This window comes from Garra rufa, chromosome 7 (genome assembly GCF_049309525.1).
Source record: "Garra rufa chromosome 7, GarRuf1.0, whole genome shotgun sequence".
NCBI classification, from domain to species: Eukaryota; Metazoa; Chordata; class Actinopteri; order Cypriniformes; family Cyprinidae; genus Garra; species Garra rufa.
In genome coordinates, this window is record NC_133367.1 from 42,361,979 (window position 1) to 42,380,184 (window position 18,206).

The 18,206-nt window shown below is 33.7% G+C and overlaps 1 protein-coding gene across 1 annotated transcript in view; it reads right to left on the reverse strand.

Annotated features, from left to right (window-relative positions):
- LOC141338175 (rho guanine nucleotide exchange factor 3-like) overlaps positions 1-18,206 on the reverse strand; it is an 89,315-nt gene that overhangs the window by 10,860 nt on the left and 60,249 nt on the right. The window contains exons 4-6 of the mRNA XM_073843731.1: positions 4,008-4,115; positions 3,693-3,863; positions 1,358-1,420 (exon numbers count right to left, since the gene is read on the reverse strand). Coding sequence (XP_073699832.1) covers positions 1,358-1,420; positions 3,693-3,863; positions 4,008-4,115 — 342 coding nt within the window. The remainder of the gene's footprint in view (positions 1-1,357; positions 1,421-3,692; positions 3,864-4,007; positions 4,116-18,206) is intronic.

Below are 18,206 nucleotides of genomic sequence, written 5' to 3' on the forward strand. Positions count from 1 at the left end.
AGAATTGCGAGAAAAAAAGTCAGAATTGCTGGAAAAAAATGGCAAGATATAAAATCGGAATTGCAAAAAAAGTCAGAGTTGCGGGAAAAAGACAGAATTGCAAGATATCAACTCAGAATTGCGAGGAAAAAAGTATGAATTGTAAATATATTTTGCTATTCTGACTTTATATCGCACAATTGTAAGTTTATATCATGCATTTTTAAGAAAAAATCCGAATTGCAAGATATAAACTCGGAATTGCAAGATAAATTCAGAATTGCATGAAAAAAAATAAGAATTGAGAAAAAAGTCAGAATTGCAAGATATAAACTTGGAATCGTAAGAAAAAAGTCAGAATTGCAAGAAAAAGTCAGAATTTCGAGAGAAAAAAAGTCAGAATTGCTAGAAAAAATGGCAAGATATAAAATCGGAAATTGCAAAAAAAGAGTTGCGAGAAAAAGACTGAATTTCAAGATATAAACTCAGAATTGCATGAAAAAAAATAAGAATTGAGAAAAAAGTCAGAATTGCAAGATATAAACTTGGAATCGTAAGAAAAAAGTCAGAATTGCGAGAAAAAAAGTCAGAATTGCTGGAAAAAAATGGCAAGATATAAAATCGGAATTGCAAAAAAAGAATTGCAAGATATCAACTCAGAATTGCAAGAAAAAAGTCAGAATTGCAATATGCACTATTTGGTGTGTTTGTATCCATTTGAAAAAGTAAACATACAAATTACATACAAAAATTACAAACATACATCCTCCTCCATCGGTGAGCATCCATTATAAAACACTCACAGGACAGTAATTTGGACAACTAGGCATATGTTTTAAAATTTTACGCAAAAATACGACAGGGATCAGAGCCCGGAGAACGCTCACAGTTTGTGAATCAATAGCGGACTTATGCGTGTCTAAAGTACGACTCTGATATAGACGAGTGTTAAACATCAGGCACGCGCAAGTTCGTTATTATAACACTAATCATCTTTACCTTCACATTAGCGCGAATGACGTTCGCGTGCAGCAGTTGGAAGTTTTAAGCCGCCATTCAGTCTGTATTTAACAGTGCGATGAGGCTTGCTGCGCCGAGTCCGAAGCAATCAATCACAGAACACGAGAGATGCCGTGCTTTGATCATTTTCATTTAGCACATTATTAATGAAATGGATTAATTATAGGATAATATTTAAATTCATTTTAGGATATCTCGCGGCTCCGCTGGAGGATCACTGAGGCCCCCTAGTGGGCTGCGACCCCCCCCCCCCCCCCGATTCAGAACGTAAACACTGACAAAGTTTTCATTCTGGAGGTTTTATGAGCCAGAGTAAAACCAGGTTTTCATGCAGTGATGTGAAAAGCAGTGTACGTACCTTTTTGGCCAGTTTCAAGTCTTCAATCAGGTCTTGTTCTCCCTGAGACAGCTCAAAGATGGCCTGACGAACAGATGACAGGAAAGAAACAGCAAAAGAAAGAATTTCAGTAAGATGTATATTCTCGCAGAGAGAAAATGCATATGACGCAACTTTTAGACATTTTAGTTACACTGTAAATAGCATTTAACCATTTAAAAGTCAATATTACACTGGCATTACCCTGTAGCAATGGGTCCAAGTCAAAAGTCAATCTATCCTCAAGACTATACGATATTCTAACCTGTTTGTGGAGCACCGGATAAACACTTAGAATTCGGACAAACAAACAGCCCCACTTAAACTCACTGGTAAAGTCTGACATTCAAATCAACAGTGCAAAGTTCACAAGCATCTCAAGCGGTGTTTGAATTTTTCTTGATGTTGCTAGATACCAGGAAATACATTGCCTTGCAAAAGTATTCATACATATAATTTTTTCATGTTTAGTTATGTTGCAGCCTTATGTTAAACTTCATTTTTCCCCACATCAATCCACGCTCTACTCCATAATGGCAAAGCACAAAACAGGTTTGTCACAACTTTGCAAATTTATTAGAAATAAAAAACTGAAATGATTCCATTGCAGAAGTATTCTGGGACACTTAAAATTTAGCTCAGGGGCATTCATATCACTTGTAGATGTTACTACCTTCAAGTGGCAAGTTAAATAGAATGAGTATGATTTGGAAAGGCACACACCTCTTAATAAAATGGTCTAACAGCTGAAAATGCATATCATGCATATCATGAAAATCACTAACTTTATAGCTCAGAGACAGAACTGCATCAAGCCACACATCTGGGGAAGAGTTCAGAAAAAAATCTGCTGCATTGAAGGTTCACAGAAGCATGTGCACTCTTAAAAATAAAGGTGCTTCACAATGCCATAGAAGAACTGTTTTAATCTAAATGGTTCCATTAACATCTGTTTCACAAAAGGTTCTTTGTGGTGAAAGAAGGTTCTTCATGTTATAAAAAAGTAAGAAAGAGATGGTTCTTTAAAGAAACTTTGACTGAATGGTTCTTTGTGGAACCAGAAATGGTTCTTCTATGGCATCGCTGTGAAGAACCCTTTAAAGCAGCTTTATTTTTAAGAGTGAAGTGTTCGTTATCCATAATGGAAGAAGTTAGAAACATCCAGGATTCTTCCTGAGCAATTGATGGAGAAAGGTCTTGGTTAGACTGGTGACCAAGAAGCTAATGGTCACTCAAGCTGAGCTTCTTGATCATACGTGGAAATAGGAGAAACCTACAGAAGGACAAACATCACTGCAACACTTCACCAATCTGGGCTTTATGGTGGTGTGGCCAAACTCAATCCTCACCTTAGTAAAGACACATAAAAACACACTTGCAATTTGACTTGAAAATCACCTAAAGAACTAATTTTTTCTACATTTCTACTGTCAAGTTTGAGATTTTGGGCTGTTTTTTCAGACTAGTGGAAAGAAAACAACCAAAAGACACTGGTAAGTGTTTCTTTGATAGCACTTTATCTATTTGCGTCAATAGATTTCAATTACAATAAATATTTTTAAAGGCCATTTTCTCAAAATGAGTTTTTTTCCTCCTACACTGAGCCATAAATCTCCACTTCAGTAGCACTTACACACACCAACCTTTGCACTTTTATTCTTGTCTATATCCAGAGGGATTTGTTCATATATGATTTGCTTGATTTTATACATTTTATTCCCACAAAATTGTAAAAAATATGCCTGTTTTAAGCACTTTCTGAATTATGGAGTGACAAAAGTGACCCAAAATCCCCGCTGACTCTAATATGTCAAGAAAAATGAAACAAGAATTTTGAAACTGACTTCATCCAGTGTTTTTGTCCAATATTTGTACTGGAAATGTATGCGAATTAGTGCATATTTCATTAAATAATGGATCATTTGCATATTTAAACCTAACATTTGAGAAAACCTGTAATGCAAAAATTGTTTGCAATTATCAATGTAATCACTCAACTGAGTAAGTAAGGTGATAACTATTAGTTGTTTTTTTTACCCTATTCACCTGCAGTGTCTCGCCTTAATACAGCAAAATATAGATAGCCTCAATGAAAACCTAGTCTCAAAAACCTAGGCTTATAAACAACTCTGTGAATGTCCTTGAGTGGCTCAGCCATGTAGAAAGTGGAAAGGCTGCAACATAACAAAATGTGAAAAAATTAAGGGGTGTGAATACTTTTGAAATGCACTGTATTTTAAAGCTCAGCTGAACTCTTCCTTCACTGACAGCAGTGACCGATCAGATCTGAGTGTGGGGTTGCACTGTGGTGAATCACCTCTTGTCTCTTGATCTCTTTGGAGGACAGCATATGTCCCAGGCCCACATCGAATGTCTCGCTCCACAGCTTGCTGTCGCGGCGTTTGGTGATGGCCGGCGCGATCTGCCTGCCCCACGGCCGTGGAGCCATGATCTCCGGTCTGCAGTCACTGCGGAAACTGATGGAGCGCTGAGGAGATGGGAAAAACAGTTCAATAAACTCTTCCGTTTAAACAAAAACAGAGATTTTTCCAACTATCATTTCATATGTCAGGCTTTATAGGGTTAATAAGCTCTCTAATGAACTCCACTCTCTACCCAGTCAGGCCTGTACCTGCAGCGTCTGTCCGATGCGCTTGAGAGGAGCAGCTTTGACTGGAGGGATGAGACTCGCCAGCGACGTCACTCGAGACAGAGGCTTCACCCGCTTGGTGCTGGGCTCCTGAAGATCAAAAACATGACAGATGTTTAGTAGCTATTGAAGACTGCACCACTCATGTGGTCATGAGGCTTCAGTCTGAGTCTGAGAAATCTCCCACCAAATCTCCCCGTAGCATAAGGGGATGCATACTCAAAGATTATGATCAAAAGGTTTCTGCAAGTCATAGATGTCTCTGATTCAGCTTTATTAGACATGCTGGGGTCAAAACTCTGTCTGTGCAAGTACATAAAAAAGATGGCTTGTAGCTACGAAAACGTAACGTTGTTGTGTTAAAAATCTAAAAGTAAAAATTCAAATTTCTAAACATGTTCTGTTTTACTAGATTCTGAGTAAATGCTGTGTAAAGTGTGTTTACAGCAATTTCGTATAGCCTTGATGATTATGTAGAATAAAAATCATTCATTTTGTATGCATTTGTGCAGATTTTTTGTAGATTTTTTCGTCTTGTTTTGAGCCAAAATATATAAAATTCTTAAATCAAGAAGAATTTTCTAGAGGAGTAAAAATTTCTGTTTCGTTTTCAGAAAAACAAGTCCAAATTAAGTGAATTTGTGCTTGAAACAAGCAAAATAATCTGTCGATGGGCTAAGAAAAACATAATCTTGTTTTCTGTCTGAAATAAGATATTTTTTCTTACCCCACTGGCAGATTATTTTGCCTGTTCGAAGGAAAAAGTCATATTTTGACTTGTTTTTTTTCTGAAAACAAGAAAATTATTTGAACTCTTCTAGAAAATCCTTTTTGATTTAAGAATTTTTAGATATTTTGGCTGGAAACAAGAAAAGCATTTTTTTTTTGCAGTGTACAGTTTACTGACATAAATTTAAACATCCAGAATGAACAAGAAAACACTTGAACACTGAATGCAAAAAATAATGCAATATTTGCTTTTAAGATTACTTGAAATCCATCTCAAGTGGTCCAGTGGAGGCCAAAGCGTAAAACTAGACAAGTCAAGACAAACTTTAAGTTGGTTTGGAAAAGCCTGATCGGAAAGTGTGAAAAAGGTTTAAAAAGTTTTAGGAATTGTATGATTTTTAGTCTGAAAAAGATTGAAGTTTAAAGTAGTTTTAAAGCTTAAAACCTGAATGTTTCGAAGGCAATACAGTCTGTCAGATGGACGGATGAATGGATAGATACCCTGTTGAAAAAAACAGCATATGCTGGTTTTAGCTGGTTTATGCTGGTCCTTGACCAGCAACATGACCAGCTTAGGACCAGCATAAACCAGCTTTTTTCAACAGGGTATCTATCCATTCATCCGTCCATCTGACAGACTGTATTGCCTTCGAAACATTCAGGTTTTAAGCTTTAAAACTACTTTAACTACTTAATCTTTTTTGACTGAAAACCATACAATTTCTACAATTTTCTACAAGAACTTTTCACAATTTCTGATCAGGCTTTTTCAAACCAACTTAAAGTTTGTCTTGAAAAACTTTTTTTTTTTTTAAATCTAGTTTAGAATCAAAAGTCTATAATCATCTGAATAAAAACGTCTAAACAAATCTGCAGTTTTATTCCAGTGTGCATTACTTACAATCTCATCTCTACAAAAGACAGCTAGACGATTATCTAGATTCAGGAATGAAATGAGGCTGCAAATGCAAAACATGGAGACAAGCACATTGTTATCATATCAAAGCATTTAATGTCTGTTCATCAACACAATCAGCAGTGTGCCTTATCATATCTATGTAGGACAGTCACACTAGAGTCTGGAACACACACACACACACACACACACACACACACACACACACACACACACACACACACACACACACACACACACACACACACACACACACACACACACACACTTTACTTAGTTATCTAAATAGAGACATTACATAGACTTCTATTGTCTTTATACACAGATATTAATACATTGTCTAACATACATTTATTCCTTATGGCTTTTTAGTGTGTTTTAAATATTGTCTGTGGTTAACATTACTTAAAAAGACTAAACAACATAGCATTTGTATCTATTAATTTGCTGACTGGTGTGTCCAAAGAAGGTTTCTGTCAGATCTGTCAACATTCTGAAGACATTTTTGCCCCTAAATTATAATGAACTAAACCTAAGGCACTTCTATGTCTCATCCTAGGCATTATAAACTGATATGTGAATGTGTGTGTGTGTAATACACAGTGCATAACCAAATTGTATGAGCTTTGAGCTGACTCTCTGAGGTTTGCTAATATGATTCTGCCTCATTTGACCAGATGCATAATTGTAGATATGGCTACTGACCAAGCGCTCTGAACTGGTGCATCACCGCATTATAATACGATTGCTCAATATTTGCTCATGTAGGTCTGAATGTGCCTCTAAGACATGTGGCCTGGTTCGTACAGGATCAATGAGATCATGGTACACTGAGGGATTATGCTGGTGCACGAACCTCCACTGCTTTGAACTACAACCCGATCCATTGAGAACGGCTGTTCAGAAAAAGACTTGAGCTGTAATAAATACATAAAAAGACTAATTTTGTGAAATTTTCGTCTTAAATTATTTTTTTATTTACTCCAAAATACAGTGTTTTTCATTGAAAAAAAAAAAACATGTCTAATCAACTGAATTTATAGAATTCTACTAATTTGTTAAAATTTGAACAATAATAGTTTCCACTCCAGATTACATTTATTTTATAATCAACTCTATTAAATTTTCTCCAAGGTTTCTGTGTTGTGTTCTTCAAAAGCTTTTCTCTAATGAAATGGTGAAATGCGGATGAAGTGGAGATGAAATACGTGAATACAGCAATCTGTGTGCATTAAAGAGCTTGAAAAACACATTTTTGCAAGACACTTGTTTGTATTTTGCTATAAAACTGACAGATTTTGAAAGATGACACTTTGTTTTATATTAAAAGCACCAAAAGCACAAAGCTTATTGCTATTATTGGGTGGTTGGCACGCTACAAATAGGCCTAATGAATGCAACTGAAGATGCAAAGTATTATTTCCAAGCATACTGTCCATGATTTCCATCCTGTCGTAATTTTAAATATTTTTTAATGTGGCACTAAAATGCAGTCGCACTCGTCCATATCGTGATTTGAATTTGATTAACTGAACAGTTCTACTTTTGATTTATTCCGCATTATGTACATTAAATCAGAAGATTTTGCAATTATATAATGAGACAGTAACATGAATCCTTTTAGCCTAACAAACTGTTCACCATACTTCTCATCAGTAATGACTGTAGTATGCAGTGTTGACATCTGACTCATAGCATGTGCTTTGAGTCTGCTATCTCACACCTCCAAACCCATTTCCTGTTTAACTATTGGGTCATAGAATGAAAGCAAACCCACAGGATACCCAAAATAGCCCTTACGTAACACCAAACACCAAGCCGCCCTTTTGTGGAGTGGTTATCCTACAGTATGTGAGTCACCTGACAGAAACCCCCCCACCATTCACACAAGCCAAACTAATATGACCTTAAAAACTCATGATCACGTCACAGCTTTCTGTAGTTATTTACTATAGGCCATTACTACATGAGGTTAGCCAGCTACTCATAAAGTCTATTAAAACCCACACGTAAAACACAGACACTACTCAAGACGCATACAACACTCAACAATAAACAAATGAGCAACAGTGATCACCCACATTTTCAGTAATTTTCAAAAATGTATTAAGCAAAGTGCCCAATATTACAAACCAAATCAACCCGCTGCAAAAGGAATTGCAAAATTTGAATTGCACAAATTGAACTCTCTGGTTGTGTTCGGGTCAAATTGATCCGGAAAAGATTTTCTTCTTCCCTTAAATACTAATGTTATCACACTGGACTAAAACTTCCTGACTTTGTTCACACAGGCTATGAGTACTTCTCACAAATCTTTCATTATTTTTAAATTTCTCAATATGCCATACAATGACCAAATATTGGATTCATTCTTTTTGTCACCTTTCTTTCTTTCATTTAGGACTGGTTTCTATTTGCATCTGATTAATAGTAGGCCTCATTTATCAGTTTTTTGGGTGAAATCATTTTTAATGAATAATTTTCAGAATATTAAGCAAAAAGTTGACAAAAAGATTGAATCCGTTATTTGTCCTGATTAAACATTAAAGCACACTAGAGTGTGATAAACAGTGCAAATTTTCATTTTTTTTAATCTCATATTGTGAAAATTATTAATAAAAAAAATAAATTTTCACTCAAAAACAAGGTACCTACTCGCATATAAATGAGGCTTGTGATTAAAAGGATGCAAATAGAAACACAAACCCAGTCCTAAATAAAAGAGAACAAGTTGACAAAAAGACTGAATCCAATATTTGGTGATAATATAGCATAATGAGAGATTTATAAGCAGTCGTTTGGAGTCGGGTCATTTTTGACCGGGAACGCCACAAGTGTGACTTTTTGCAATTTTGTACAAAATAAAAGCATTTAAAAATTCCTGATTAAACATTAAAGCACACTAGTGTGAGAAACAGTGCAACTTTATATAATTTTTAATTCATATTGTGAAAATTGTTTATAAAAATTTTTTTTTTTTCCATTTAAAAAACAAGGTACCTACTCTCAGATACATGAGGCCTACGGTTAATCAGATGCAAATAGAAAAATAAAACCAGTCCTAAACGAAAGAGAACAAGTTGACAAAAAGACTGAATCCAATATTTGGTGATAATAAAGCATAATCGGAGATTTATAAGCAATTGTTTGGAATCCGGTCATTTTTGACCGGGAACGCCACAAGTGTGACTTTTTGCAATTTTTATACAAAACAAAAAGATTTAAAAATTCCTGATTAAACATTAAAGCACACTTGTGTGAGAAACAGAGCAACTTTATATAATTTTTAATTCATATTGTGAAAATTATTTATAAAAAAAATTTTTTTTACTCAAAAAACGAGGTACCTACTCTCAGATAAATGAGGCCTACGGTTAATCAGATGCAAATAGAAAAATAAAACCAGTCCTAAACGAAAGAGAACAAGTTGACAAAAAGACTGAATCCAATATTTGGTGATAATAAAGCATAATCGGAGATTTATAAGCAGTGGTTTGGAGTCGGGTCATTTTTGACCGGGAACGCCACAAGTGTGACTTTTTGCAATTTTTATACAAAACAAAAAGCATTTAAAAATTCCTGATTAAACATTAAAGCACACTAGAGTGTGATAAACAGTGCGAATTTTCATTTTTTTTTTTTATCTCATATTGTGAAAATTATTAATAAAAAAATAAATTTTCACTCAAAACAAGGTACCTACTCGCATATAAATGAGGCTTGTGATTAAAAGGATGCAAATAGAAACACAAACCCAGTCCTAAATAAAAGAAAACAAGCTGACAAAAAGACTGAATCCAATATTTGGTGATAATATAGCATAATCAGAGATTTATAAGCAGTCGTTTGGAGTCCAGTCATTTTTGACCCGGGAACACCACAAGTGTGACTTTTTGCAATTTTGTACAAAATAAAAGCATTTCAAAATTCCTGATTAAACATTAAAGCACACTAGTGTGAGAAACAGTGCAACTTTATTTAATTTTTAATTCATATTGTGAAAATTGTTTATAAAATTTTTTTTTTTTCATTTAAAAAACGAGGTACCTACTCTCAGATACATGAGGCCTACGGTTAATCAGATGCAAATAGAAAAATAAAACCAGTCCTAAACGAAAGAGAACAAGTTGACAAAAAGACTGAATCCAATATTTGGTGATAATAAAGCATAATGAGAGATTTATAAGCAGTGGTTTGGAGTCGGGTCATTTTTGACCGGGAACGCCACAAGTGTGACTTTTTGCAATTTTGTACAAAATAAAAGCATTTTACGAGCAGCTTACTAGGGTTTGAAACAAAGCTAATGAGTTAAAGAACAAATATGATTATAATCCATACAGCTGAAAGCAGTTTTCATGGGTTCCAGAAGTTAAGGTGGGTCCATCGTGGCAAGGGCTCCAGAAACAGGTCAGAGTGTCTGTGCAGCTGCACGCAGCAATCAAAGAGAGACTGCAGATGTGTTCTGATGAGAGGGGTCTGAACTAGAGCTCCCATAATTAAGATGAAAGCATGAGGACTGATGGTTATACACATGTCTTTTGATGTGCTCTGCTGAGAGCGAGTCGCTGCTGTGGGAAAGTTTGAGTCATGCGCTGATCGGGGTGGAACGACACCAAAACCCTGGGTCTGCCAAAAGTCAGGAGGATGAAAATCTTTTTCACACGTATCACAGGGGGAAAAGTCCTGGAGAATTTTTAAATGTGCAAACAAGTTTGTAATTCCAATAAGTTTACATTTAATAGTCATAACAATAATTACTTAAAAAGTAAAATCCAATTGCACATATGTGACTCTGGACCACAAAACCAGTGTTAAGCATCTGTAGCAATAGCCTACAATACATTGCATGGGTCCAAATCATATTTTTTTCTTTTATGCCAAAAATCATTAGGATATTAAGCAAACATCATATTCCATGAAGATATTTTCTAAAATTCCCAGTGTGAATATATAGAAACTTACTTTTTGATTGATTAGTAATATGCATTGCTAAGAACTTCATTTGGACAACTTTAAAGGTGAATTTTTGCAACCTTCAGATTCCAGATTTTTTTAAATAGTTGTAAATACTGTCCTATGCTAACAAACCATACATCAATGAAAAGCTTATTTATTCAGATGATAAATATAAATCTCAGTTTCAAAAAACTGACCCTTATGACTGGTTTTGTGGTCCAGGTTCACATGTACTCCTAGAAAAGACTATATTCTTTAATGCTTTCTACTTTGTGTATTGTTTTCATCCTCTGTTTGCCAGTATGCAACACTCTAAATGGCACATTAAGCATCCCTAATGAGAAAGATAATGGTAATTTTCTGTCAGGTGTCTAGGGTTGCAAAGGGGTCGCAAAAATTCCAGTAAACTTCTGTAAACCTTGCAAAGATTAAAAAAAAAAAAAAAAATCTGGAAAATTTCCGAAAATGACTGGACATTTTTGCAACTCTAGGACATATATTTTTCTGTTTTTTTTTTTTTTTTTCTTAGAGTGTCTTAGAGTGTTTAATTAATACAGATTAGAGTAAGATTACTAAAATTAAGCAAAAAAAAAAAATTATATAAATGATCAAAATTTATTTTCTTGTTTTCAAAAAAAAATTAAGTGCGTTTTTGCTTGTTCTAATAAGAATTTTTGGATATTTTGGCTGGAAACAAGACAAAAAAAATCTAAGTAAGAAAAGCAGTTTTGAAGTGTTGCATGACAGCAACGGAAAGCGTGTGAAATACTGTCATGACAAAGACATCGCATGCAAATTTGCTAAAAAACGATGCCATCGCAGACGTATCGGTAAAACAGCTCGCAGTCAACCCTTTCTCCAGTCAATCATGCTATTGAAAAGCACAGACTTTACAACCACAAAGACACCAGAGACGAAAGCTAGAAGGACAGTGAAGATATCCAATTTCAGCCTTGCAGCTGAAAGCAAAACTGGTCACACTTTCCCCTGCGTTGGCGTTGTTCCTGTGAATTATAAAATGCTTATATGCATGAAATGATTAGAGAGCATTCACAAAGCAAAAAGCATGCAAGCCGTGTGTTTCCAGCTGAGCAGCTGACATTGTGATGAACTGGATAGTTTTACAGACCTCCCTGTTCTTCAAACCAAACACAGGTCACTGTGTGAAGTGATCCAGAAACCTGCGACTGACACTCCTGACGAGGGACTTAATGACAATCCCACATGTCCAGAGATGGGACTGATCTCTAAAACTCAAAAAGTACAAAAAGCCAATGCAATTCCTTGAGTCAAAAGGCAAATGAGACGATTTTATGCTCCAATGTAGTTTTTTCATGCACCTGTCAAGTTTGAGATTTTGGGCTTTTGGGTTTTTCCTAAAGTGTTTTTTCAGACTAGTGGAAAGAAAACCCAAAATACACTAGTGTTTCTTTTATAGCGCTTTATCTATTTGTGTCAATAGATTTCACTTACAATCCATATTTTGAAAGGCTGTGAGTATTTTCTCCTACACTGAGCCATAAATCTCCACTTCAGTAGCACTTACACACACCAAACTTTACATTTTCATTCCTGTCTAGGTTTTTACAGAAGGGATTTGTTCATTTATGATTAGCCTGATTTTATATCCCTCCCATTTTATTCCCCCCAAAATGGTAAAAAAACACATTGTTTTCTGTCTGTTCTAGGTTTTTTTTCTCTGAATTATATGTCAAAAAAAATTGAACAAGAGTTTTGAAACTGACTTCTTCCAGTGTTTAGATTTTTGTGCTAGAGATTTATGCAAATTAGCACATTTGATTAAATTATGCATAATTTGCATATTTAAACCTAACATTTGAGAAAACTTGTAATACAAAAAAAGTTTGCAATTATCAGTGTAATCAATCGACTGGGTAAGTAAAGTGATAATTATTAATGAACCGTTTTACCCTACTCACCTGCAGTGTCTTGCCTTAAGGGATTCAACCTGATTTACTTTATTGGTATAGCATCAGTTTGTATTGCAAAAAAAATGAATTTCAATCTGTAGCTTAACTGATAAAAATGATTTTGTGCTGAAGTGAATAATACAGAAAAACAAATGCAATTTCTACATTAAATAATTGAGTTCAGGCAAGTATAAAAGAGAGCAAATTCAAAATTAGCACTCAATTTAAGCGTGCAGAGTTTAAAATTTGAACTTTGTTTTTAGAAGGATTGTTTAAGTACTTATCAAAGTCATGATCCTGTTGTTCCCATCATGCACTTGGGCATGAATAATTAATAAGATTACATTTTGGCTGTTTCCGAGGTGTATTTACCCTGTTTTATGGGTGCTCTTGTTGTTTTGTAACATCTAGGCATCATTTTCTACTCAAAATGAGCCATTCATACTCAAAAACTATTCACTGATTGTTAGCGTCATTGTGTATCATGTGCCAAGTATTGAGGTCTCTGTTCATTTGGTTAGTAACTAGGGTTGTGCCGATAGACGATTGTATCGTGTATCGACGATAGTCAGAGATATCGCCTGTTGCTGATGCCTTTGACGATAGTAAGACGATTATTATAATTATGCGTCAAGAGGCACCTAACTTTAGCGATGCAGTGCGGAGAGCCAGTTCTAGGATGCCTCAGAAACTACACACAAGCATAGAGTAGCCGCGTCGCGCCACAGATGTGTGCAGTGAAAATGGGTAAGAGATTTATTCATCATGAAGTGTACATAGATTAAGTGTAGATCTAAGGTTAGACAGTCATTAGGATAACAGAGGTAGTAAAATGTGGTTTAGGATGAATTAAATACGATACGAGAATCCGTCTGTATATAGGTATATAGTAGAAACATTCACCTCAGTAACATCTATATGCGTTAACTAGAATTACGATGCGATAAAATGGCGCTAAACATATGCACGTGCGCGCATCGCTTCTCCACATTCTATATGAACTGAACTACAACATGAACTGATGACAAAGATCAGACATACAGCGGTAACATTATCACAATATGACGGGTAAAGAAAGATACATTCATTTACATTCATGCACGCACATTTACTGCTCCCTGAAGATAGCAGAGAATGAAACCGAAAGTAACCTCTCCGACAGAACTACAGTCGGCGCTCTGTACACGCACAACTGTGTCACAAGTCACGTGCACTACCCTAACAAAACGAATAAGGAATTTATTACATATTGACACATTTACATATTATTAAGTAAATTAGCACGATACTATCGTGTATCGGCGATCTCACAGGCTGACGATAGGACGATATGAAAATTGAGCATATCGCCCAACACTATTAGTAACTACATTGAGTCAAAATATAACCCTAAAAACAATAAGGAGCCGTCTACTTGCTTACATACATGTTTTAATTTTCAGTGCCATGATGTTTGAGTGAAGTTTACTCAAACTGTTGTAAAGTGAATTGTACTTGAGGACATAATTAAGTCGAAATTACTCACTGCATGTTAAATTTACTTATTTCCTTAGCTAATTGTACTTAAATTAGTTAAGTAGATTGTACTTAATTCCATACTTAGTACATACTGTAGCACACTAATGCTTCCGATTTAAGTTCTGTCTAGTTTCTGGAAGTAGACATAAAGCAGTAACAGTCCTCAGCTTCAGACATGATTCAGGGTCGTGACAACCAGCGGTTTAGCGAGCAAATGAGTCACCTGCATTGATTCAGTGAGAGTTTGAACTGTCTGGATGATTCAGTCTATGATTCAGACAGAAGACTCCAGTTCAGTCTGATTCACCAATAAGTCAAAAGAGTTCATAAAAACAATAGTGATCCGTTACAAAAAAGGACAGCACATGCATATGCTCTTGAATGTGAGGTCAGCAGGGCAACAAGTTTGCTATTATTTATCATCACCATATGCACCCATAGTACACTCTTCAAAAATAAAGGTGCCTCACGATGCCATAGAACAACCCTTTTTGTCTAAACGGTTCCATAAAGAAACTTGAACATTTTTAGAATCTTTATGTTTCAAAAAAGGTTCTTCAGGTTCTTTAAAGAACATTTGACTGAATGTCTTTTTTTTTTTGTGGAACCAAAAATGGCTCTGAAGAACCTTTTACAGCAGCTTTCTTTTTAATACAATATAATGACTTTTTTGGGGGTTCTATCAGCTTTGTGGCTCAATAGTGGTTTAAACACCCTCTGAGTCTAGCTGACTTTACACTAAAACAACAGCAGCGAAAGATAAAAACATCAGTACCAAAGTCCAGGGGTTTCTCAGCCTTTCAAACGCACTCTGCTGATGCACCTAGACACAGCTAAAACATTAGCAGGCTTTGAAGAACCGATGCAGAAAAGCCAGCGCTGACCTACAGATGCAGAAGCCACATCAGAAGAAGCCAAACACCACAAACATCTGCTACACTTTGCCACACTGAACCAAAGCTGACTTCTGCTTCTCTGAGAATAAGTCACAAGTGAAAACTTGCATGAAACATCTTGTTTGGGGCACTTTGATCAAGTTAATGGGCAGATGTGATTATAAACAGAGGGGTTGCAGAATTGCAGAACAAATCAGGCAACAATAAACAACAATTTGTGACAAATAATATCACATAACTCATATAAATCTCTACTGTTACACACATTTAGAAGCCACAACAGTGTAAAATAGCAAACTAATGGCTAAGTTTTATTATTAATAAATAATATTGACTAAAAACGCCTGGTAATGTATACATTCATCATTATTATTATTATGGGTAACAATATTATTAATAATGATAATAATGACAATAATAAATAGTATTTTTTTTTGCATGATTACAATTAGCCTTATTTACTGTGGGCACAGTGTTTACCACGTTTAACAGCTTTATCTTCCCATATAATAACACGCCAGTGCTCGGATCTCACCTCCAGCGGTCTCCCCATAGCGCATCCGCGGCGGCTGTTCGGCTCGTCCACGCTGCAGTTTGCTCGTTTGATCAGCAGGTAAATCGGGTAATCCTTCGCCACCATACTGACGCTGCTCTCCGCGGCGGAGTGAAGGAATCACAAGGGGACAGTCGCGTGCGATGCTCGCCAGCTACAGCGGCATCCTCGAGCTCTGGACAGAGTGAGTTCGTTCCGCTTCTGTTAGCGGCGAGCTCTGGAGAGAGAACGCGGGTGCGCGCAAAAAAAGTTCCACTCCAGCTGAGCGCGCAGCGTGAACGCGCACAGAGAGAACGATTTCAGTCAAGCTGGGAGCTGAAGATAAACTACTGCCTGAGAAGCTCAATAAACGACTGGGATTTATATTTGCCTCAGTTAACGTTCACTGAAACAACCGTGGACTACAAAACCTGTGTTAAAGGAGAAGTTCACTTCCAGAACTAAAATGTACAAATCATTTCGTCACCCCCTTTTCATCCAAGATGTCCATGCCTTTCTTTCTTTAGTTGTGAAGAAATAGTTTTTTGAGTGAAAAATGTAGTGGACTTCTATGGTGCAGTTTAAATGATCCCAGCCGAGGAAGAAGAGTCTTATCTAGTGAAACGATGTCTAACTTTGCATGAAGTTATTTAAATACATAATAAAATGATCAAAATCAATCAATCAATCACTCAATAAAATATAAAGTAAACACAAAAATATGAAAGAAATGTAATAGAAACAAAATATTCTAATAAAAAACTAAGATTTACTTCATTATAAATGAAAAATGACATTTAATAAATACAAATTAGAGTAATATTACTAAGATTCAACTAAATATATAATAAAAATGATCAAAATCAATTACCAATAAATAAATAAAGTATAAAGTAAATACAAAAAGCCGAAAGAAATGAAAGAAATGCAATAGAAAGTAAATATTGTAAAGAAAAGCTAAGATTTACTTTATTATAAATAAAAAATTACATTTAATAAATAAAAAAATAGATTACTAAGATTCAACTAATAAAAAATAACACCAATAAAAAAAAGTAAATACAAAAAGATGAAAGAAATGCAATAGAAAGTAAATATTCTAAAGAAAAGCTAAGATTTACTTTATTATAAATAAAAAATAAGGACATTTAATAATTAAACAATAAAGTAAGATTACTAAGATTCAACTAAAAAAATAAAGCCAATAAATAAATAAAATATAAAGTAAATAAAAAAGATGAAATAATTATAATAGAAACAAAATATTCTAATAAAAGAGCTAAGATTTAAGTAAATAAATAATAAAAATGATCAAAATCCATCAACCAATAAAAAATGAAATATAAAGTAAACACAAAAAGATGAAAGAAATGCAATAAAAAAATTCTAATACAAAAACTTACTTTTTTTATAAATAAAACAAATGTAATAAATATTATTATTTTATTATTAAGATTATTAAGATTCAACTAAATAAATAATAAAAATGATCAAAATCAATTACCAATAAATAAATAAAGTATAAAGTAAATACAAAAAGCCGAAAGAAATGAAAGAAATGTAATAGAAAGAAGATATTGTAAAGAAAAGCTAAGATTTACTTTATTATAAATAAAAAATTACATTTAATAAATAAAAAATAGATTACTAAGATTCAACTAATAAAAAATAACACCAATAAATAAATAAATAAATAAAATATAAAGTAAATACAAAAAGATGAAATAAATGCAATAAAAAAATTCTAATTAAAAAACTTACTTTTCTATAAATAAAACACAAATTTAATAAATAAAAATAGAGTAAGATTATTAAGATTCAACTAAATCAATAATAAAAATTAACAAAATCAATCAACCAATAAATAAATAAAATATTAAGTAAATACAAAAAGATGAAAGAAATGTAAGAGAAACAAAATATTCTAATAAAAAACCTAAGATTTACTTCATTATAAATGAACTATTACATTTAATAAATAAAAATAGAGTAAGATTATTAAGATTCAACTAAATAAATAATAAAAATGATCAAAATCAATTACCAAAAAAAAAAAAAAATTAAGTAAATACAAAAAGAAATGTAAGAGAAACAAAATATTCTAATAAAATACCTAATAAACCTAATAAAAAACCTACTTCATTATAAATGAAAAATGACATTTAATAAATACAAATTAGAGTAATATTACTAAGATTCAACTAAATATATAATAAAAATGATCAAAATCAATTACCAATAAATAAATAAAGTATAAAGTAAATACAAAAAGCCGAAAGAAATGAAAGAAATGTAAGAGAAACAAAACATTCTAAAGAAAAGCTAAGATTTACTTCATTATAAATGAAAAATTACATTTAATAAATAAAAATTTGAGTAATATTACTAAGATTCAACTAAATAAATAATAAAAATGATCAAAATCAATTACCAATAAATAAATAAAGTATAAAGTAAATACAAAAAGCCGAAAGAAATGAAAGAAATGTAAGAGAAACAAAACATTCTAAAGAAAAGCTAAGATTTACTTCATTATAAATGAAAAATTACATTTAATAAATAAAAATTAGAGTAATATTACTAAGATTCAACTAAATAAATAATAAAAATGATCAAAATCAATTACCAATAAATAAATAAAGTATAAAGTAAATACAAAAAGCCGAAAGAAATGAAAGAAATGTAATAGAAAGAAGATATTGT